We start from the raw sequence: 25,347 nt of genomic DNA, 5'->3' as shown, positions 1-25,347 counted from the left end.
AACTTATATGCTTATATTACTTATTATATATATATATTTTTTGTTAGGACCACCACAGAGAACAGTATCACCTAAACAAGAACGTGAAGAGAAGAAAGAGGAGAAAATGACAGACAAAGGAAGTGAAAGTGGGACTTCTTGCAATGAACTGTCCACCTCTAGTTGTGATAGTCAGTCTGAGGCTAGCACCCCACAGGATAGCACATCTACCATTCCACAGCCTAATTCCCATCAGCCAAATACTCTAACTTTGGATCGTCCTTCAAAGAAGCCTCCAGTACATTGGATGCCTCCACCAGACAAACGTAGAAACAGTGAGCTCTTTCAGACTTTAATCAGCAAATCTCGAGAAACAAATCTTTCCAAAAAGAAAGTGTCTGAGAAGCTGAGCATTGAAGAAGAGATGAAAAGATGTATTCAGGATTTTCAAAAAATTAAGATTCCAGATTATTTTCCAGAACGCCAGCGTCCTTGGCAATCTCAACTGCTGCATAAATATGGGTTATAGTACAGTAATTGTCCAATCTATGTAGCGTTTCCAATATTTTTAACATCTAAGTTGCCACTGGTCTACAAATGAGCTCTGTATGGCATACTATACTCCTAAGGCCAAGAAATTCCTGCTTCTTTCTATCTGTGGATAGATGCTAGAATTGAGTCTGAAATACAAAACTTCTGGGGAAGTACAAAAAAAAGCCCCATACATCCTAGAAAATTTTATAGATGATGATGAAAATAAATGTGCATGTTCAAATATCATGATCTTTAATCCATAGCCATATGTGTGTTATCATTTTCTAACCCTTTGGACATTCTTAGAACTTTTATCATGTCTTATTGAACAAAAATTAATCGAACTTTTGAAATGCCTATTACCTTGCACTAGATAGAAAGGTAGAATGTAAATGTTTAATTTGATGGGGGTAGGAGGAGAGAAGAATTAGGAAGATTGAACTGTAGTGGAGGTTCTTACCTCTTCCCAATAGAACAGCAGGAAGGCCACATTTTTCTCTCTTTTCCACTCAACTCTGTCACAGTCTCCACCTGCCCCCTCTACTCCTTCCACTGTCTCCCAATCTTTCACTCTCTCTTTAATCTCTTTAGTCTCCCAATCTCATCTACCCTCCAGTATCCAAGTCTTCTTGCATACTTTTAGTTTCCATTCGGCGTTCCATTGTATGTCTCTCTCTTTATCAGTTCCAATGTAGCCCCCTCCATCCATATTCCAGCACCTTCCAATCTTTGTTCCCAATGTCCCTCCACCTCATTCCACTTTTCCAGTTATCTGCTATCCTGTATCTCCCACTCAGACATCCTCATCGCTTTCCATCCTTCCCCCCTCATTCTTTCAGGCTCTTTCCCTCCATGCTATTTAAGGGAAAGTCTACCCTTGATATTCAGCTGCTATTGCTCCTGGTGATTGGTCCCACCTTTTCCCTACTTCTCTTGGAGCCTCTTATTCTTTCAGCTCATGACATGTTCCCTTTTAAGACACAGGGGCTAGTGGACTGGTGGATATTCTAATGCTGCCAGCTCATGAACCGTCATGCATTTAATGGGGCAGAATCAAATGACCTCATTACTGATGTAGCATTACATCTCCTTCAGGACTGGCTGCACGTGTTGCAACTATCCATGTCAGTCACCCACACCTGACATGTGTAGGAAGTGTACAGACATCACATGGTAGACAACTAGACAGCCTCGCATTGTCTTTTATACAAAAGGAACAAGTTTTTATGGATAAACCAAAACAGGAACAACCCTCCACCACCACCAAGCACACTACAATCCCAATGTGAACGCCATGAGCACAATGTTACATAGAAAATGGGGCAAGAGATATGCTTGGGTAAATATTCTTGAAACATGAGGCAATTGATGTAAAACATTTTTAGGGATGAAATTTCCTTTGTTCTAAATCTGTACTTTTGGTTGTGTATGGATGTATATGGTGTTTTGTATTTAAGGATGGTATAAATATGCCTTTTTATTGTTTTACCACTGCATCAATGGTCATCTACTAGTGCTTGTCAGGGTTGTTTTTGTGACATGCAAGATGAACATCAGATTGTGATAACAAATGTGATGGTCTTACATTTTTGTTATAATTTTAGTCAAATAATTTAGAATAAAACAAACAAACAAAAAAGATTTTCATGCACTGATTAGAATAGATCTGACAGATTCTCTTGCCTTATTCATGGTCTCTTATTTGTATGTATGTATATTTCCTTAGGGGCCCTTTTACTAAGCTGCGCTAAAAATTGGTCTGTGCAATTTGTGTGGGTTTCTCATGCAGAGGCCAATTTTAGCATGACTGTAAAATGGCCTCAATTTTTTTTCCATTAATGGCCATGCTCAGGAGCCCTCACCACCACGTGTTTTATAGGCAGTAGGGGCTCCCGAGCTGATTCTGAACTAATCGGTCAGCACACCCTGGGGTCCTTTTGAAAAGGCGTGCTAGCTTTTTTAGCGTGTGCTAAAAATAAGCACATGCTAAACGTTAGAGTCACCCATATATTTCTGTGGGTGTCTCTAGCATTTAGCATGTGCTAATAATTAGCATGCACTAAGACCGCTAGCGTGCCTTTGTAAAAGGACCCCCCAAATGCGCTAACCAATTAACGCAGGGCACGCCTGCTCTCTGTCTCCAAACACACCCCAGTGCTAAAAATAAAATATATTTTATAGTGCATGGGAAGTGCGCAGCAATTCTGAAAGTACCACGGGATGCCTGAGTGTGTCATTCAGTAGTGTTAGTGCCTTTTTAACCCATGGCAAGCACAAGCTAGTGTTTACCACATGCTTTCCGCAGCTTAGTAAAAGGACCCCTTAATGTTTTCTCGCTAATACTGGGAAGAGTAATTTTCAAAGCCACTTTCAAGGGTAAAATATTGATTTGCGTGCAAAAATACGTTTTTAAAAATTTGTCCATCTTATAAGTGATACGGGAAGCAATTCTTTAACAGGTCACCAGACTTTTGGCACCAAATTTCCACAAGCTATTCTATAAGATATTTACATATGTAGCTGTTCTTTTAGATTATCAGCATAAACCAGCATTGATGGGCCTAAATGTAGGGCATACCCTTTATACCAGGTCTATAGCTGAAGTAAATAAATGCATTTAAATGCGACATTACAGAGTATTTTGTAAGATGCCCTTGGAAAAGCAGGTCATGCCATGCCATTGACTTACACACACAGAAGGAAGCAGATCCAGATACAAAGTTCAAACAATCGTCGTTCGCAGCAGTTGCAGAGATGCAGCTCTGTGAAGAGCTCTACAACTGCGGCGAACGGCGATTTTTTATTTACAAGCTGGGGCACTGAACTGACTTCAAGTACCCCTTTTGACCCCTGAGGCAGGCACTGTTTGGTGCTGAAACATGGCCCGTGTCGGGTCATCAATAAAGAATTTTAAGTGTCCCAGTCTTGAAGGCCCAGTGTTGCTTTTGTTGTTTGTATACTTGTTGTGTATGCTGTATTACCCTCTCTATCTGTGCCAGTTTAAAGATAACCAGCTAACTGAATATTTACGTTCACTGGAAATGGCCAGGCATTGACTATCCAGGCTCAGTGCTGACCGCGGGAGTTATCCAATCTAACTACCGCGGTCTGAATATCAACCCTTATACATTTAAGTGTGCAAATGGTGCACAAATTTAGGTGACCTGTTATAAAATAAGGGAGATGTTCCTGGGCGTGGGAGCAATATTTGAAACTATGTAAATATGAATTTTGAAAAGTATGCACATATTCTTACTTGGAAAAGTGTCTGAACAAATTAGCAAGTGTAAATGAGAGTGGGATGCTTTTCCTGGAATCATTTTAAAACTGAATGTATGCATTTATGCATGCACTTTTCACCTGTGTGGGAAGTTGTATACAGTATACTCTATAATCAACAAGAAAAATAATTGTCTATATTGTGAAAATTTGGAGCAAAGTCCTGCAATTCACATGTTGAGCTCCCAAACAATTTTGGTTTATTTGGCCTTTTATCTGTTTCTGGAATCTTTCAGTTCCATTTCACATATTTGTTTTACTAATTTTTTAAAACTTATGTTAGCACTTTTTAACATGCACAAATTAACATACACATAAGATAACATACATTAAATTGATATCTTACACACTAAGGGGCTATTTTACTAAAGTCTGTTGGACTTTGCAATTACCGCACGTTAACAGCAAAAATTAGTGTGTGGTAATTGCAAAGCCTATGCAGTCAATGCAGGGAGCACGACCGGCATCTGTCCTGCATTTATCACAGAGGGCCATTAGGAATGTATTCAATAAATGGTGCCCAACTTGGACACCGAAAAAAAAAAAAGTGCACTGATCACTATTCTATAAACAGTGATCTGAGTTGGGTGCTGTTTATAGAATAGTGCATAGTGCCAGGATCCACACCTAACTTTGGGCATGAGGATTTACACCAACTGAAACCTGGTATAAATCCTCATGCGTTAATTAGGTGCAGATCCCCTGAATTCTATAATACTGCATGCATATTTATTGAACACCCCTGACCCACCCATGCTCCTCCGTGCTAAATTATTTGCATATACATCATTATAGAATAGCGCTCAGCAAGATGTGCATGCAAATCCAAATTGATGCCAATTAGCACGAATAATTGTTAGTACCTAATTATTGGCACTAATTGACTTGTTATGCAATTAAATTGCACGCACAAACTGAGTACATGCCAAAGTTCATGCATGCAACTTTGAGTGCAATATATAGAATCTGGGGATTAATGCATGAGCACCAAGTTAAATGCCTGGGCCTATAGTGCAGACCCTCCACGCATGTAATATGGTACCCACATGTTAACATTCAAAAGTCTGATAATCTTCCCAATCAGCATTCCCTCTGATTTTCCCCACTCCAATGCCACTCTCTAATCCATCTACCGCTAATTACATGCTTCAATCCTCCCACCCCCACTGAGAATATTCTATGATCCCTGCCCCCCCCCCGATGACACTCTGATTCCCTACCCCCTGATGACATAATCCAATCCCCCTGCCAAGCCCCCATACTAAGTACCACCCCTCCCACCTATCCACAATCCAACCCTCATCCTCCAGAAATGCCCAGACTCCACATTCACCCCTGGGACTTCCTGGAGGCAAGGCTTGGTGATCCAGTGGCAATGAGTGGGAGGGTAAGCTGCATAACAAAGTTTAGTAAAAGGGCCTCTAAATATTTTAAAGCACACTAACAAACTGAGGGGTCCTTTTACTAAGGCACACCGAAAAATGGCCTGCACTAGTGTAGGCGCGTGTTTTGGATGCGTGCAGGTCCATTTTTCAGTGCGCCTGTAGAAAAGGCCTTTTTTTGGCCAAAAAATGGTTGTTCGGCAAAATAAAAATTGGCACACATCCATTTTTGGCCTGAAACCTCGCCGCCACCCATTGACTTAGCAGTAAGGTCTCACGCGTTAACCAGGAGCTAATCAGTGGTACACTGCCGATTACCACCCGGTTAGCACTGTGCACCAGAAAATAAAAAATATTTTCTGATGTATGTATCGGACGTGCATATAAAATGGAATTACCCCCTCCAGGCCACGTGGTAGCTGGGCAGTAGTTCCAAATTGACGCATGTTGGATGCATATAGGCGCCTATCCTGCTTATTTTCGAACGAGAAGGCCGGCCATCTTCCGACACAAATCGGGAGATGGCTGGCCTTCTCCTAAAGCCGGCCAAATTGGTATAATCGAAAGCCAATTTTGACCGGCTTCAACTGCTTTCCGTCGCAGAGCTGGCGAAAGTTCAAGGGGCATGTCAGCAGTGTACTGAAGGCGGGACGGGGCCGTAGGAAAAAAGAACGCCAGCCCTGACGAGCATTTGGCCGAATTTACTTGGTCCCTTTTTCTTCACGACCAAGCCTCAAAAAGGTGCCCCAACTGACCAGATGACACCGGAGGGAATGGGGGATCACCTCCCCTTACTCCCCCAGTGGTCACTAACTCCCTCCCACCCAAAAACAAATATAAAAATCTTTTTTTGTCAGCCTCTATGCCAGCCTCAAATGTCATACCCAGCTCCATGATAGCAGTATGCAGGTCCCTGGAGCAGTTTTAGTGGGTGCAGTGCACTTCAGGCAGGCGGACCCAGGCCCATCCCCCGCTACCTGTTACACTTGTGGTGGTAAATGGGAGCCCTCCAACCCCCCCCCAAACCCACTGTACCCACATGTAGGTGCCCCACTTCATCTCTAAGGGCTATGGTAGTGGTGTACAGTTGTGGGGAGTGGGTTTTGGGAGGGATTTGGGGGGCTCAGCACCCAAGGTAAGGGAGCTATGTACCTGGGATCAATTTGTGAAGTCCACTGTAGTGCCCCTTAGGGTGCCCAGTTGGTGTCCTGGCATGAGAGGGGGACCAGTGCACTACAAATGCTGGCTCCTCCCATGACCAAATGCCTTGGATTTGGCCGGGTTTGAGATGGCCGCCATTAGTTTTCATTATCAGCGAAAACCAATGGCGGCCATCTCTAACACTGGCTATCTCTATGGGCAGGCCAAATGTTGAGATTTGGCCAGCCCCGACCGTATTATCGAAATGAAAGATGGCCGGCCATCTTGTTTCAATAATACAGTCGGGTACGCCGCTTGACGGGGCCAGCGTTAGAGATGGCCGCCCTTATAGATGGCCGGCCCCGTTCGATTATGGCCTTAGTAAAAGGGCCCCTGAATGCATACAAGTATACATACTTCATGTTTTTATCTGGTGTTATAGCCTTGGCAACCATGTAATGAAATTATTTCACTTGGAAGATAATTTGCTATTTAAATACATTTTCTATTTTCATAATCAGAATTTTTTTTTAAATTTCAAAACCTTTCTCTCATTATTTACTTTCTAAAAAACAAAAAAATGGTCCTCTGGAGAAGCTAACTCATGCCCTATCTACGTCAGCTCATGCTGCCCAAAATCAGACATCCAGCTCCTGACTTTTTAAGAAAGAAGTTTTGATGGAACAGACTGCACCAGGTCACATTGGATCCAGCTGCACAATTTTAAAAGGCATTTCTATTTGTAAAGCATGCTTTATATATATGAATTGATATTTATACAATTGTGTGTCCACATAAGGTTACATGCATTCAGCCTATACACATGTAACTTTGCCCAAGCGGAGTGGAGGTAGGGTTGAGGAGGAATTAGTATTTTTTTATGCAAGGGGCATGTAAATATGGGCACCTATTATATTTTATAAGATACATGCATATATCGTAACTCTGCCCCTGCTCCACTCAAACTACACCTCCAGGACTGCCTTTATGTGGTGTGCACATAAGTATGTGCTATCTTGGTGCGGTTATACAGTTTTATAAAGGTCCTTTTCTGTATATAAAACAGACTTTACACCCTCCCCCTTCATGGCTTATTGAATTTCACCCTGAATGTTTTAGAAACGCATTAACATTTTTGTTTAATTCAAGGGCAATTCTATAACAGAGTGCCTGCATTTACATACCTCCGACATGAATAAATGTACAGAATACTATCAATGGAACAGAAGATAGGTGAATAAAATCCAAAGAAGCCCGGGGTCCTTTTTATTAAGGTGCACTGAGAAATGGACTGCGGTAGTGTAGGCGCTTGTTGTGGATGCTCGCATATCCACTTTTCAGTGCACCTGTAAAAAAGGCCTTTTTAAAAATTTTGCCAAAAGTGGACATGCGGCAAAATAAAAATTGGCGCGTGTCCATTTTGGGTCTGAGACCTTACCGCCAACCATTGACTTAGCAGTAAGATCTCTCTCATTAACCATGTGGTAATCGCCTATGTGCATCAAGTCAGAGTTACCACCTGATTTTCACCGCACACCAGGAAATTAAATATATTTTTTCTGGCATGCGTAGCAGACACATGTCAAAAATGAAATTGCCGCCTGGGCCACGCGGTAGCCAGATGGTAACTCCAAATTGACTCGTGTTGGGCAAACATAGGTGCCTATGTGGCTTAGTAAAAGGGCCCACCAGAGATCAATACAAGATTTTATTAATCAGAAGCAAAAATAAAGTAGATTGTAGACTCCATACAGAACCGTAAAATGCTCATATGTAATTTTGTTAGACTTATCCAGCCTCTATGGTCCCTAGGAGTCTCATAAAATGCAACAGGGAACAAGTCAAGAATAAGGGCAAGGGCCATCAAGAACTGAAGGAGAATCAACAAGAATCCAACAACAAAGAGGATCCATCAAGAAACAGGCTGGCAAAGCATAATATGATACTATCACGCTTATTTTCGAAACAGAAGGACGCCCATATTTCAACACAAATTGGGAGATGGGCGTCCTTCTCGCAAGGTCGTCCAAATTGACATAATCGAAAGCCGATTTTTTGACAACCTCCACTGCTTTCTGTCACAGGGACGAACAAAGTTCATGGGGGCATGTCAGCAGGGTAGCGAATGCGGGACCGGGGCGTGATTAGGAGATGGTCGTCCTCGGCCGATAATAGAAAAAAGAAGGGCGTCCCTGACGAGCACTTGGCCGACTTTACTTGGTACATTTTTTTCAACAACCAAGCCTCAAAAAGGTGCCTGAACTGACCAGATGACCACTGGAGGGAATCAGAGATGACCTCCCCTTACTCCCCCAGTGGTCACTAACCCCCTCCCACCATAAAAAACAAGTTTAAAAATACTTTTTTGCCAGCCTCTATGCCAGCCTCAAATGCCATACTCAGGTCCATCGCAGCAGTATGCAGGTCCTGGAGCAGTTGTAGTGGGTGCTGTGTACTTCAGGCAGGTGGACCTGGGGGGGGGGGGTTGGGGGGCTCAGCACCCAAGGTAAGGGAGCTATGCACCTGGGAGGAATTTCTGAAGTCCACTGCAGTGTCCCCTAGGGTGCCCGGTTGGTGTCCTGGCATGTGAGGGGGACCAGTGCACTACAAATGCTGGCTCCTCCCACGACCGAAGGGCTTGGATTTGGACGTTTTTGAGATAGACGTCTTTGGTTTCCATTATCGCCAAAAACCGAGGATGACCATCTCTAAGGTTGACCTAAATGTCAAGATTTTGGTGTCCCCGACTGTATTATCGAAATGAAAGATGGACGTCCATCTTGTTTTGATAATACACATTGCCCCGTCCCTTTGTGGCACCGTCCTTATAGTTGGGCGCCCTTAGAGATGGTCGTCCCTGTTTGAAAATGCCCTTCCATGTACTACAGATCAAGCTCTAACAAAATCATGTATAAGCATTTCACGAGACTCCTAGGGACTACCGAGGCTGGATAAGTCTAAAAAATTCACGTATAAGATATACAGGCTCCTGAAGCAGGTATTCTAATCAATAAAAACTTGTATTGACCTCTGGGCTTCATTTGTACATTTGATGGCTATTGCCCCTTCCCTACTCTTTTCTTCTTTAGAATACTATCACTTACAGGCATAAGTGTACGCTTAACTACAAAAGTGAAAGCAGGATGACTAATGGGGAAGATGTCAATGTGGGCTGCTGCTAAGTTGGGTTATTTTAGCACAAGTTGGGTTATTCTAGTAGACGGTCATATTGCATAAAATGGGACTGATAGTTGATTGAGGAGTAAAAGGGGGCACTCAGGGAGGATAAGGCCAGAGCGGAGAGACTAAGGGAAGAAGTTGTCAACTTGGGCTATCATTAAGACAGGTTATTTTACCAGAAGTTGTGCTACTTTAGTACAGGGTCCTATTTTATGTAATGAGACCCTTTGCTAAAATAGCATAACATGATAAAATAACCCATCTTAATGATAGCCCACATTGTTAACTTCCCCCCTAAATGAATTATTTGCTTCAGTCTTCACTGAGGAAGATGTGAGGGAGATACCCATGCCACAAATTCTATTAATGGTGATAAGCCAGAGGAACTGAAACTACTACTACTACTACAAATCATTTCTATAGCGCTACCAGTCGTACGCAGCGCTTCACAATTGAACATGAAGAAAAGACAGTCCCTGCTCAAAAGAGCTTACAATCTAAACAAATCCCTATAAACCTGGAAGATGTACTGGGGCAATTTGACAAACTAAAAAGTAGCAAATCATCTGGACAGGAAGGTACACATCCCAGAGTAATTTGTAATTTATCCTTAAAATCAAGCATGGTACCAGAAGATTGGAGGGTGGCCAATGTAACAACAATTTTTTAAAAGGGTTGCAGAAGTGACCCAAGAAATTATAGGCTGGGTAAAATAGTAGAGAGTATTATAATAAACAAAATTACGCATAATATAGATAAGCATGGATTAATGGGACAAAGCCAATATGGATTTAGCAAGAGAAATTTTGCCTCACCAATCTGCTACATTTTATAAAAAGGTGTTAAAAATAAAAAGTAATTGTAGGTTCACCGTGGAAGTTGTTGTTTTTTTGTTGTTGTTGTTTTTTTTACTAATATGAGAAAGTAACTGTAGTACAGAGAATAAGGAATGTTGTGGATGTCACACATGGTTGCTGTTTCTCCCCTCATTGCCCTGATAACCCAGGGTAAACAATCTAATGCAGCTGTTTGTGGACAGTTGGGAGGTAAGCAACTTACTGACAAGATGTGTACACTTTGAAGTCTTCTGTCATGCCTAAAAATACCTTTAAACTTTATTAGTATCAGAGGTTGACAGAAGATACAAAGACACGAGTGTGAGTGAGAGTGAGATTTAGTTTAGCTGTTCCATACTGGTAAGTGCATGGGAAGTGCAGCCAGGACTGTGTGAGACTGTGGAGACACAAAACTTTATAGGAATAGATATTCTTTTAAATTATAGATGTTATCAAATTACTCTTTATTAATACAATTATTCCATCATTATTTAAAATCCACACTTTATATAGTCCGTTTCAGTTGTATTCATGGTCTTCCAAAATTCATGACATACATTAATGTTATTTCAGCTCATTATCCATAAATTCTTTGTACAAACAATTCCTTTCTTGCAGCTCTACACAGTGCTGTGTTTCACCAACGGCGTCCTCAGGAGCTGTCTAAACATCGCATAAGCACAGCGATATATCATTCTGATTCATCCATTGTATATAAGACAACTGCAATGGAATAAGCACATTTTACATCCAGCTTCTTTTGACACTGTCTCTCAGACAGGAGATCCGTTCAGTGGATTCATCCCGTACACATCCGGTCAATCGAAGGCAAACAAATCCATGGATTTGGACTCTCTACTATTTTACCCAGCCTATAATTTCTTGGGTCACTTCTGCAACCCTTTTTAAAAATTGTTGTTACATTGGCCATGGATTTGTTTGCCTTCGATTGACCGGATGTGTAAGGGATGAATCCACTGAATGGATCTCCTGTCTGAGAGACAGTGTCAAAAGAAGCTGGATGTAAAATCTGCTTATTCCATTGCAGTTGTCTTATATACAATGGATGAATCAGAATGATATATCGCTGTGCTTATGCGATGTTTAGACAGCTCCTGAGGACGCCGTTGGTGAAACACAGCACTGTGTAGAGCTGCAAGAAAGGAATTGTTTGTACAAAGAATTTATGGACAATGAGCTGAAATAGCATTAATGTATGTCATAAATTTTGGAAGACCATGAATACAACTGAAATGGACTATATAAAGTGTGGATTTTAAATAATGATGGAATAATTGTATTAATAAAGAGTAATTTGATAACATCTATAATTTCAATAGAATACCTATTCCTATAAAAGTTTTGTTTTATTTAATTGGTGGGATACTCACAGAATTGTTTCCTAGAGGTAGTTCATATCTGAGACTGTGGAGAGCCACACGGTGGTTTAGTGAGCTTTTGTGTGAGAGAACAGAGCCCTGACAAGTTTCACACTGTAGAGAAATTTTTGGTTCAGAGATATCAGCCCAGAAACTCTTTGAAAGATTTCTGACCCTTAAAAAGTTCCTATTGGGGCTGAACTGGGACTAGGGATATACTAAAGGTGTCTTAATCTCAGAGTATTTGCAAAGAAATATTTTTAAAGGAACAGACTAGCTAAGCTAAAATAGTTGAAGAAGAGTGGGAGCCTTGCAGAGGTGGCCTGTCCATTAGCTACCCCAGTTTATGAGTTGTGGGCTTGAGCAACTCATGTACACTGCTGTTGTTTGAAGCCTGGTGCCAGAACACTGAAGTTGATGGTGATGCCATATTAAAGGGACATCATGGTTATTTTATTTAACAGAGGAATTACTGCATCCCTGCAGAGATTTTAATAAACTGACTAATAATTGGTGAAGCTGTTATGTAAGGAGAATAGCCAGTCTGTGAGTTTGAGAGTATGAATGATCAAATTTGAAAGGAAACCAGGAGGGTTAATTAGGGAACCCAATTAACATTTCCTTTCCTTAAGCTAGACAGGAACTTTATGTAGCAGGGAAGAGAGTTTAACACCATTAAAGCCCAGTATGTGACAAAGCTATAATTAACTGAGATATTGGAATAGTTAGTTAAGTCTTCCTTCTTTGAGTTCTTCAAGTTAGGATGTAGGTACAGCGGGAACAGAGCATCACAGCTGGAGACAAAAGAAGATGGATGCCAGATCCAGATGAAGGAGAGGTAGCCAATGCAAGACAGCATCGAGCCGGCAAATCCAAGTAATTACCAGAGACTGTGGTTGTAGGGAGGGACAACAAAATTTGGTACAAAGATGGACACAGAACACACATAGAAAGAACTACAAACTAATACTTATATTTACCTGAGTGGGTTGGATCCTGTTTTGTCTTGAAGTTCCTGGTATGAGAAGAGATAAACAAAATTTAAGAAAAGAATCATTTCTACACAGTTAGTGGGAAAGTAACAGAAGTGTGAGAAGCAGAAAGAAACTTCTGATAGCTGACATTTCAATGGTAGCTCAGAAGGGTTGTCTGAAAAGAAAATACAAAGAAAGTTAGTGATATGAGCTTGACACTTTCGTATCATGTTATGATAATTTTGATATAGCTGTTTTATAAATTAATGTAAAAAAATTGTTGCTAGCAAACTGCTTTATTTACAGATTTCATCAACTAAAATTAAAAAAAATCTTAAACATCAAAGTTGTTGTAATTCCTCCCACCTGCTAACCACTGGGATTAGGAAACAGAAGTATCTAATCTCAACACAAATATTCTCTTTGTGAGCATCTAGCTGGTGTGAACTCACTTCAAAACCTGAACCACTCCAGCTGTGACAAAAACCAGTAAAAATAAGCAAAGGTGAAATTCCTTCTTCCACCACTAAGGACTCACAATTTCTTTGATGGGGTGAATAAACATGTGGATAAAGATAAGACAGTTGATATTTTGTATCTGGATTTTCAGAAGACATTTGACAAAATGCCTCACTTCTTTTCATTTCATTTATTAATATTTATAATCCACCCTTATCCAGGGCAGAGTACAGTATGTGCCCTCTATGCTGCTCCTCTTGGCTGCCATGATTAGCCACAGTGTCCTCCACTCTCTGAGCAGGAACTTCCACTGCTCATTTATCTTTTAGATGTGACTGTTACTGAAGGACATTTTTCTCTGCCGCAGGGATTGTTTTTATGTACTAGCTAACTTTTATCTGATCATTCTCACTGATGCAGACAAAGCCCCAGTCAAGGTAAAAGAAGAAGAAGAAAAAAACAGCCCCATGCAACACACAAACATGCACCTCAGAGCCCAAGCACACATATTCATATGCAAACATCCCCAAGCCAGAAGTAACCCCCAAAATGACCAACCTAAGGGCATGGATCTTCTTCTATACAATAACAATGTGGATAATGGGGATACCAGCAACAACTCCAACCAAATGGAACAAAATACCAGTACACATCACAGAAAGAAGATGCCCACTCCAACAACTGGAAGAGCCCAAATGTCATAAGTACATAAGTACATAAGTAGTGCCATACTGGGAAAGACCAAAGGTCCATCTAGCCCAGCATCCTGTCACCGACAGTGGCCAATCCAGGTCAAGGGCACCTGGCACGCTCCCCAAACGTAAAAACATTCCAGACAAGTTATACCTAAAAATGAGGAATTTTTCCAGTCCATTTAATAGCGGTCTATGGACTTGTCCTTTAGGAATCTATCTAACCCCTTTTTAAACTCCGTCAAGCTAACCGCCCGTACCACGTTCTCCGGCAATGAATTCCAGAGTCTAATTACACGTTGGGTGAAGAAAAATTTTCTCCGATTCGTTTTAAATTTACCACACTGTAGCTTCAACTCATGCCCTCTAGTCCTAGTATTTTTGGATAGCGTGAACAGTCGCTTCACATCCACCCGATCCATTCCACTCATTATTTTATACACTTCTATCATATCTCCCCTCAGCCGTCTCTTCTCCAAGCTGAAAAGCCCTAGCCTTCTCAGCCTCTCTTCATAGGAAAGTCGTCCCATCCCCACTATCATTTTCGTCGCCCTTCGCTGTACCTTTTCCAATTCTACTATATCTTTTTTGAGATACGGAGACCAGTACTGAACACAATACTCCAGGTGCGGTCGCACCATGGAGCGATACAACGGCATTATAACATCCGCACACCTGGACTCCATACCCTTCTTAATAACACCCAACATTCTATTCGCTTTCCTAGCCGCAGCAGCACACTGAGCAGAAGGTTTCAGCGTATCATCGACGACGACACCCAGATCCCTTTCTTGATCCGTAACTCCTAACGCGGAACCTTGCAAGACGTAGCTATAATTCGGGTTCCTCTTACCCACATGCATCACTTTGCACTTGTCAACATTGAACTTCATCTGCCACTTGCACGCCCATTCTCCCAGTCTCGCAAGGTCCTCCTGTAATCGTTCACATTCCTCCTGCGACTTGACGACCCTGAATAATTTTGTGTCATCGGCGAATTTAATTACCTCACTAGTTATTCCCATCTCTAGGTCATTTATAAATACATTAAAAAGCAACGGACCCAGCACAGACCCCTGCGGGACCCCACTAACTACCCTCCTCCACTGAGAATACTGGCCACGCAATCCTACTCTCTGCTTCCTATCTTTCAACCAGTTCTTAATCCATAATAATACCCTACCTCCGATTCCATGACTCTGTCACCTAAATAACAACACAATGGCCAAACAAACAACCAGCAACATGAAACCAAACATGAGCCACACCTATCAAACCCACAACAGCAAAACAGGCAGACCACACAGACAACTACAAACTGTTAAAAACACCAACATTAAACACAACATGTATGTCCCAATACAAATAGGTTACATAAATGTGAGATTGGCATTAAATAAGACACTACTACACTGGATAGAAACGGAACAACTCGGACTACTGCTCATAACTGAAACATGGCTGCACCTCAAAGATGACCCTGCACTACTAGACCTATGCCCACAAGGATAGAAAATAATGGGAGGAGGAGTAGCAATAATATACAAATCCTACTTCACAGCAGAACCTGTCGCTTAGTACACATCCTCAACAATCGTAATCCTGGCATGCAAAATCACCAACAAAACACTAAATGACCAGCTATGCATCACATTATTCTACCACCCTCTAGGAACCTGGAAAAATGCCCAAGCTAATTTCATGGACTTCATATCAAACATCTGCACCAATCACCTAAATGTCCTACTAATAGGTGACATGAACCTGCACTTAGAAAAACAAAATGACACAAACACCAAAACACTAATGAACTTCACAAACCAATGGAACATCACAACAGCACAAGAATTCTCATTGCACACAAAAGGACACCAATTAGACATGCTAGCCCACAGATTCTCAATGAGTAACAACCACATATTCACAAACCACACATGGGAAGAGGTGCCATGGTCAGACCACAGCAAGTTCACTTTCATAATACAATGGAAAGAAAATGGCAAGAAAACAGAGCCAACATACATTCACAACCAGAGGAAAAGTAGACAACCACACATACAGGACAACAACAATAAATTAACTCAACAACATACCGACTGAGGATAAACTTCATGAGAAACTGGGACAAAACAAGTGAAAACATACAAAACAAAATAGCACCACTCAAAATAAAAACAAAAATCACAAAACAATCATGTCCCTGGTTTAATGTCAAACTACTACACATGAAGAATGTCACAGCTGTGGCCGTGCCCTTATGTCTAGACCTACTGTTTCTCTGTATCTAGCTCTGTGACCTCACCAGTCTGCCTTTTTTCCTGTTGTTGTTCTTTCTGTTAGCCAAGCCTAGCTTTGGTGTCCCTGAAGCCAAGCCTCACTTTGGTCTCCGTGCTTCTACTTCATTTCCTACTTGCGACATCATCAGCCTACTCCTTTATAAGGACCCAGGGAGCTTTCCTGCCTTGCCTTTGCAACAGGTCTATTTTTCCCTTTTATTCTTGTACTGTTGTTTGATTCTCAGGGAACTGGTCTTCTGAACCTTGTGTGTGTGGTTTTGGTTTGAATCTGTATGGATTACTTTCCTGTTAGATTTGCTCTCCAGCAAAGCTATCTTCTGTGTCCCTATGTGTGTGTGGTTCTGGTTTAAACCTGTATGGATTACCTGCCTGTTAGCTTTGCTTCCAAGCAAAGCCCTGTTCTGTTTTTCTGTGTTTGTGGTTCTGGTTTGAACCTGAATGGATTACTTCCTTGTTATCTAGACTCTCCAGCATAAGCCTGCGGCATAAGCCTGTTCAGTTTCCTTGTGTGGTTTCCCTTGTTACCTTTCACTGTTCAGAGAGCAGATTGTTGCCATCCCAGCTGCTTTCCATGATTACTTTGCTTCCCCAGCCCAGCTGCTTTCCTTGATTACTTTGCTTCTGTGCAGCTGTATGTGCTCTGTCTGCTCTGTCTCTGCCTGCCTTTCCTTTCCCTACCCAGCTGTGTGCTGGCTGAGTTCTGGTAAGAACATTGTTTTTCCCTTTGTTTGCTTTAAACCATTGACTGCAGTGTAAGCCCTGCTTCTTTCTGTCTTGTGTATTAGAAGCAGCCCTTCCCTTTAGCCTGTTTTTAACTCTTTGTCTGCTGGGTTTGTCTCCTGATTCTTTTGAGCATTTTTCCTTTGTCCATTATCTGATTTGTGTATGTAAAGGCAGCTTTCCCTGCTTGCTTGTTGCTTTTCCCTTTGTCTCTAGTGTCTGTTATTTGACTCTGTGGCATAGCCTTGTGTATTCCTATAAGTGGCTTCCCTTTATACTTGAGTGCTGTGTGGCACAGCTTTGTGTATTCTTATAAGTGGCTTCCCATTACCCTTGGAGGCCGTTTCTTGCTAAAGATGTAAAAAGACTGGAACGGCTGCAAAGAAAAGCTACAAAAATGGTATGGGATTTGCGTTGCAAACTGTATGAGGAGAGACTTGCCAACCTGAACATGTATACTTTGGAGGAAAGGAGAAACGGGTGACATGATACAGATGTTCAAATATTTGAAAGGTATTAATCCGCAAACAAAGTTTTTCCAGAGAAGGGAAGGCAGTAGAACTAGAGGACATGAACTGAGGTTGAAGGGGGGCAGACTCAGTGGTAGTGTCAGGAAGTATTTTTTCACGGAAAGTGTGGTGGATACATGGAATGCCCTCCCACGGGAGATGGTGGAGATGAAAACAATAATGGAATTCAAATATGCGTAATGGTGCATAAACAGCCTGTGACAGCTGCACTAGGAGCAGACTCAGTGACGCTGAAGTTTGGCTCATGCCTGAGACACATGTTTCTCAGTGAATAACCGTTGGAAAACGTGCATCGCCTTATATGGATGCCCATGCGTGATGGACGTCCTTACATGCACAGTTCCATATATGGATGACCATACCATATATGGACGGGTCAGCATGTGAACGTCCTGGCCCTATATATATAATGGGTCCGCATGTCGACGACCATGACGCATGGACATCCATGACATGCATGGACTGTCGTCACGCGTGCGGGGCCTTATTTGGATGAGTACGTGTTCACACGTACAGAGCCTTCCTTATATGGATCATTATCAAGTCTGTGATCCTCTTCATATATACACAATAAAATATGTATGTTCCTTATATTTCCCATAGCTGCATGTTCCGCAAGTGCATTGCATGTAGTTGCAGACATGCAGGGACAGGAAATATAAGGAAAATTCATAGTGATAAATACAATAACAAGGACGTGTTTCTCACAGAACTGTTGAAGGACGTCCCTCTTACAGGCCCGCCATCCCAAGTACAGTCAATGTGTTTGCTAACATTTGTCTTGGGGACGTCCTTTGGTGGTTCTGGACTTTGGACGTCCCTGATTTGGGTGTTTTGCACTGCGATAATGGAATGTCTAAGGACATCCATACTATTTTTTGATTATACCTACCTGATTTTGGATGCCTTCGCAAAGATGTCCTAATTCAGACTTGGACGACCTTTCGAAAATGCCCCTCTAAGTGTATTTGTATTCAATACCATGCTGTGTATAAATTCTAAGTTGCAGAGTTGAAAAGGGGGTGTGGAATGGGTGTTTATAATATCTATGCGCATTCTTATAGAATATACTCGGTCTGTGCCTAATTTAGGCATCAACATTTACACCAGGTTTTACTTGGCATAACCACCTGCATCTAAATTTAGTTGTGTGGACCAGCACTTGGTGGATTCTATAAGCCATGCAGAAATTTAGGCTTATTCTATAAAGTACACCTAAATTAAGGCACATTTTGTAGAATGCGCTTAGGCAAATTTCATTTTGATGCTGAATTTTTAGGTGTGATATAGAGAATCTAGTGCATAATGTGTACAGCGCTGCATACATCTAGTAGCACTATAGAAATGATATTTTGCCTGTTAGCTTGGACTAACCTGTGTGTTACCTATTTTTAAAAAATATTTTTGGAGGGAGCATTTCAAGTGAGTGTTCCCACGTTATTCAGCTAGCGTGTAATAATGCATGCTAACTAGATAATACTAGAAAAGAAGAAGGCAGGACCTCTTCTAGGAAGAGGGCCAATGAGCTAATGGCCATCATCATCACCTCACAGGTTCTTCCATTGAAATGTCCCAACCCATTACAGCAATTGTTTTCATTGCTCTCCATCTCTATTGGCACAGCCAGAATCTTAATAGCATCATCTTTCTCAAAGCCAATCCAATCATCTTCCACTGTCAACACTGACAAAGCAATCCAACTTTTTTTTTTATTCTGACATTGAAAGAGTTGCTGGCATTTGCTATGATCAGTGACTCTTTTACACAAGTCTCAAAACCTGATGAACTATTCTCCAAAATAGATACTTTGCTATTGCAGAAAAATCAAGCTCAGTTTGCTTAGTGATCTTATATAGCCAAGGTAATTGAGAGTTTAGGTCTGGTCTGCCTCTGATGTTGTCAGTGTAATCAAAAGTTGAGAGGCACCTTAACATTGTTCCCAGCTGAGGTGATTTATCCTTTCTTACTACTACTTATCATTTCTAAAGCGCTACTAGACGTACGCAGCGCTGTACACTTGAACATGAAGAGACAGTCCCTGCTCGACAGAGCTTATAATCTTTCTTTTGACCAGGATCAAAAGAAAGCAAGGATTTTTCCCCCCTAATACTAATAAGCAAGAAAAATGTCCAGGAAACACAGCTGTATAAACCACCGGCATCTTAATTTGGTCATTTTAATATTGTTATGCTGTTAATAAAATTGTAAGTTTTATGTCAAACTGTACCTGCTGTATGTCTCCTTGGGTGGATCTTTTCATAAAGGTGGTTAATAAATCCTGATAAGTAAGTAAACAAACAAACAAACAAAGAAATAACATCAAATAGGAGGGAAGTTATCAAGGGTCTCCACTTTGTTTAATGTTTACATGATTTTTTTTGCTCTGCTTTTATTAATACCTATAGAAGTAGATTTACCTTCTGTCTTTTCTATTGTTACTAATGTATCTATAAAATTGAACAACAAAGTTTAACTCATAGCTTTAAATTAACTAAAGCCTTATGGTTATGCTGATAATATGGCTTTGAAAGAAGATAAGGTTTTAAAGTTATTGGAGTGTTGTTGGACACTACTTTGTCCTTAACACCCCAGGTTAATGCAGTGGTTAGATCAGTACTTTTCAAATTACATCAGTTTAGAAGTATTTGCTCTTTGTTTACTGAAAAGCATTTTTCTATTTTGGTCCAGTCTGTAGATTTATCATATTTGGACTACTGTAATGGCTCATATTGCTTATTATCAGTTCTGACACTTTCCTGTCTACAGGTCTTGAAGAATACCGAGGCCAAGTTGATTTTTGGTTAAAAAAAAAGATCTGATCATGTGATTCCTTGTCTAATGAGTTTACAGGGCGTCTCTGTTAAAGCCTGAATATCTTATAAACTGGTGTGTTGGGTTCTGTCCAGTCTGTATAACAAATGTATTCACTTCCTGTGTCTCCATTTACATCTGGGGCTGGAAGTTCACATCTTCATTGTTTTTCTTCAATGTTAGGAATTAAATACAAAAAGTCTCTACAGTTTTCTTTTATATATCAAGCTGTTCAGATTTAGAATTCTTTACCTCTTGAGCTTAAAATTATACCTACATATTTTTCTGTTCATAAAAACCTGAAAACTCATCTTTTTGTTGAAACCTATTGATTTTCTTAATGACTTGTGATCCACTTTGAACCAGTTGGGAGATGGCGGACAAATCATGCTATTTAGCACATGTCCTGTTTACATTTAAGCTATCAATAAATGTATATATATACACTAAATGTGTGCACGCCCAAAACCCATGTCTACACTACCGCAGGCTGTTTTTCAGTGCACCTCAGGAAAAGGACCCCTTAGTTATTGGGATTTATTAACTGCCTTTATGAAAAGATTCACCCAAGGCTGTGTTGAATAGAGGACATATGAAAAAGGTTTTGTTGGGCACTTTGAGCACTATTATATTATTTCACACCTCACACTATTTTGTGCAGTCAATTGATAATCATCAAAATGGAGAAGCTCTAGGATGTAATCTAAACTGCAAGCCACATTGAACTCAAGCTTGTTTTATGGATAAAGTGGAATATAAATGTCATAAATAAATAAATAAATAAATATATTGATTTGTAATACTATGAGCGAGGGTTGAGGGTGGGCCTTCAAAGTAACACCTACACAAGATCATAAAATAAGGCAAGCACTTTATTCACTTAATTCCGAAGTCTGTTAATTCACAGGGGGCCCCTTTTACTAAGCAGCGGTAAGCCCAACATAGGCTTACTGCTCGCTAAACAGAAAGTACCACTGGGCTACCCCAACAGTAATCAGGCAGCGCTGTGTGCTATCTGGTTACCGCCAGGTTAGCATGGGAGCCCTTACCGCCACCTCGATAGGTGACGGTAAGGGCTCCCCCCCCAAAATGACCATGTGGCAAGTGCTTTACTTGCCGCATAGCCATTTCCTGCAGGAAAGAGAGACTTACCTTTTACCCGTTGCAGTAAAAGGGGGCCTCAGCGCATGTGAAAAACACGCACTGATGCCAGTGCAGGTCCCCTTTTGCTGCAGCTTGGTAAAAGGGGTCCAGAGATAGGTAAAGTCTCTTTAATTATATGAAAAGACTCAACATGGACCTGTGTCTGACAGGGCCTAAACCACAGTCTATGGTATATAACTGCCATGCCCCAAAAATAGCCTGTAAGCTTCTCTCTCTAGGTTTCCAGGTCTGGCACCAGTCAGACCTCAGAACAAGGCTTCCAAGTCTCTAAATCCAAAGGTTGGCTTACCTCAGACAGATCACAGTAGCTAAATGTATATCATAAAAGTGTATGCTCAGGCTTCAGTTATTCCTTCCCTGGGCCTCATTAGCCCAACTTTGGTCCTGCCTTTTTTGCACTTCCTGGTTCCTGTCCTTTTAGCTTCACCCCTCCCATCTCACTTCCTCCCTGGGCAGAACTAGTGGTTTTACGGTGGCTCAGGCTACCTGAGAGACTATTCTTAAGGGTGAGGGCCACTGTTCTATAAACCTCCTCACATGGTTATATAACAGGCAAGTAATGCTTTAGCGGGTGAAACCAGTCTTAGTCTTACAATCGCTGGTTATTAAGCATAAAGAGCAGTAGGTGGTACGATGCCATTATTGAAACTGAGGATTTCTTTCTTTTATATATATATATAAATTTCTTAAGAACAAGACTTGTTCTTTATATTTTGATAACAGGACAGCCTTTTTAGTGTGTATTAGTGTTTGGCACACACCCATGTTTTAAGGCGAGCATTGATTTTGCTCTCAAAGGTTGTCATAGATTCCAGAGTGTGAGAGGATATATGCATCATGGCAGGCTCATGGCAAGGGAAGACATCTGTTATCTGGTCCTACCATTGCAGACTGTATGTTGGAGTGAAAGGTCTTTCTGTTATGGTAGGTGGCCTCTCTCCCTAGTGGGGGCTTGATGGGCGAATGAGTGAAGTAAATGATTCCCACTTCCCAGTACAAATGGGAAATGGGCCATTTCATAAAACTGGGTCACCGTTTGTTGCTTGTTCAGCAACAGACCCTGATGTCATTTAGGAAGGGCTTGAAAACGCTTTTATTTTTTCCCAGGCATATGTATCACTCTATCTTTGATTTTCTTTGTAAACCATTTTGAATGTCATTTTTTTTTTCAAAAATGGTATAAAAATTTATAAGTAGATAAATAAATAAACATGCTTAGGGCCCTGTTTACTAAGGTGCATTAGCATTTTTAACATGCCTACAATTAGCAAGTGACCTAACTGTATAGGCACCTATAAGGATATTGTAGGCGCATACATAGTTAACGTGCGTACATGGTTAACGCACGTTAAAAATGCTAATGCACCTATAACGTGGCTTAGTAAGCAGGGCCCCTAGTGTGCAGCAGTGGCCAAAAAAAACAAACAGAATGTTAAGAATAATTAGGAAAGGAATAGAAAATAAGACAAAGATGGTCATTTTTGAGAGATCGTCCAAGTCAGAATTGGAACATCCTGCTCATAACGTCCAGAAAACACATCCACCTCACAGTTATTTTTAAACAGCTACCAGTGGCAAGTGCACAGTCCATATATACTATCTGGATAGTGAGACTGTGTATACATATTTTTAAAAATGCAATTGCCCCCCTCCGAAGGGACACCACCTTGTAAGTGGTGGAGGGGCTTCTGTGTTTCAATGACTCAGAGGGCTATGCTGAAGGGTTACCCATATCAGACAGGCCTCTGAGGAGAAACTAGACAAAGAGTGTCCCAAATTAGGGAGAGGGGAAAGATGGTGACCTGAAGCTCGTACACTCAACGGCCCAGCTGTCCTCTGAAGTTCAGTTTTTGTTCACTTGAAATTTCCTCTCTGCATTGCAGTTGCCTTAACAGAGGAAAGGGTCAATGGGGGGTCAGCCGCCGATGACCAGCGTTTTGTCCCCTGTGCAGCAAGTGTGGGACCGTTGTGTGATGAGCTGCCCATAGATGACTGGGTTGATGAGTCCTTTGATTAGCGCCGACGAAGGAGCGTCGATGCTCTTGGACCTGGAAACAGCTTCATCGCTCAAAAATCATTTAACCACCATGCCCAAAGGAGTGGAGGAGTGAGTCAGGAGTGTATGCTGAAACGGAAGTCGTTTACAGCTGAACCCGTGTCAGCGGTGCTACTCCTAAACCCTTAAGAGTTATCAGCTTGGAGTTTTTGGCTCCCGTGGAGGTTGCATTGAATGTCATCTGAAGGGTGCTCCAGGACCTGACGGTGGTAGAGAATGACTTTGCTTCAGATATAGTCTTGTTAATGAGCCACATGGATAATCTAATCGAATCCTTTGAGAATATACAGCAAATGAAGTTCTACTGAAGTAGGAAACGGTTAAGATTTGAAAATGATAAAAAACCAGAAAAAATTTGAACAAAATGAATATTGTTGCAGATGATTAATATCGAGATTGTTGTTTTCCCAGAGTTCCGGGTATGACTCCTAATGTTTTTTTTTTCCTCTGAAATGATTCCTCTTAATATATTAATTCAAAAGGAGTGAAGCCTGTGAAACTGGGATTACTTTAATCAACGGAAATTGGATTGGAGATTCAAGGGTTTGTATTATTAAACAATTTCTGGTTTTAAAAGGGAAAAAAAATGAAATCAGGTGTATTACTTTCACTAATATTGGACAATAAGTATGTTTCCAATGAAATTGATGGACTATGCACCGTTATGGTCTTGAAGAAAGAAACCAGATGATCAATGTGGAATAATGATTTAGATAAATAATAACTGGGGATAATCGGGTTAATACCACGTTTTCTTTGTTTGCTGTTGCTTAAATTGATCTCCTTGTCTTGTTTCACTCTCCCTATTTATTTTGTGGCCTAAGAAAGAGAAAGATTGTATAAAATCCATTTATCTTGTTAAGATTGTTTTCTTCTAATATTGTTTTAATGTACAATCATCTCTGTTTTACTGTTTTGCAAGTGATCCTTGTAAAATGAAAAAATTATAAATAAATGATTTAAAAAAAAATACTTACCAGTTTTCACATTAAGGGCGTCTTTTACTAAAGGTTAGCTCAAGTTATCTGTAGTAGGCCCCATTTTATTCCTATGGGCCCTGCTGCAGATAACTCGAGCTAATCTTTAGTAAAAGACCCTCTAATATTTTGGGAATATCATATAAAAGTGTTATGGACACAAAGTTTTTTTTTTTAAACCCTTCTGTTCTATAAAAGTGTTATATATGGTAAAAACACTTTCGTCTGGGTGCCATTCTATGTCTTATAAATAATGATAAATAAAATACTGGGCCCAAATTCTAGATGCTTAGTAAACCACAGCTGTGCAGAATTAATAATATGTCATATCTCTTCATTGAACATTTTCTTCCTGCATTCTAAACAACACATAATTACATCTTTCAAGATTTAAAGATTATGTGCTTGTGCTGTTGCTGGCACACTTCAGAATAAATGCAGCTGCTGAAAGCATATCTCCTGTAACAGACTTGGTTGGCGCAGACTACTAAAATGTTCCAGCAAAGTATTTTTCACCTCCTTGAGAAACAAGCCTTCAAGTATTGTACAATTTTGTTGAAAGCTATTTACAAGACATCAACTACACAAAATAAAGTTGACATCTGATTTCCTGATAACAGCTGTAAGAATAATAATTTTAAAAATATAGTACTTCCTGTATTATTTGTGCCCATTATCATGGTTCCGTATTCAATTTTTTTTTAGTTCACACCTTTTCAGTAGTAGTTTAAAACAAGTTATATTCAGGTACTGTAGGTATTTCCCTGCCCTTCGAAAGCTTACAGTCTAAGGGATAGATTTACTAGGGTATACTACCATGTTAAACACATATTAGCATGCATTAACATACATATTTACTGAGGGTCCCATTTTATGCAATAGTAACATAGCAGGACATCAAAATGTACTTTCATGTGTAGAGACAGGAGGAACATTCTGGGTTCCACAGTACTACCAG

General features: G+C 40.7%; 1 protein-coding gene across 2 annotated transcripts in view; it reads left to right on the top strand.

Moving 5' to 3' along the window:
- LOC115462635 (BTB/POZ domain-containing protein KCTD8-like) overlaps positions 1 to 508 on the top strand; it is a 417,331-nt gene extending 416,823 nt beyond the window's left edge. Inside the window, exon 2 of one of the 2 annotated variants that reach the window (XM_030192628.1) lies at positions 48 to 508. In XM_030192628.1, the coding sequence (XP_030048488.1) occupies positions 48 to 508 (461 nt within the window). The remainder of the gene's footprint in view (positions 1 to 47) is intronic. The other variant, XM_030192629.1, reaches the window with a different exon arrangement.
- Positions 509 to 25,347: the final 24,839 nt, after the last annotated feature.

Source organism: Microcaecilia unicolor, chromosome 2 (assembly GCF_901765095.1).
Source record: "Microcaecilia unicolor chromosome 2, aMicUni1.1, whole genome shotgun sequence".
NCBI classification, from domain to species: domain Eukaryota; kingdom Metazoa; phylum Chordata; class Amphibia; order Gymnophiona; family Siphonopidae; genus Microcaecilia; species Microcaecilia unicolor.
This window is presented reverse-complemented; position numbering and strand designations above follow the sequence as displayed.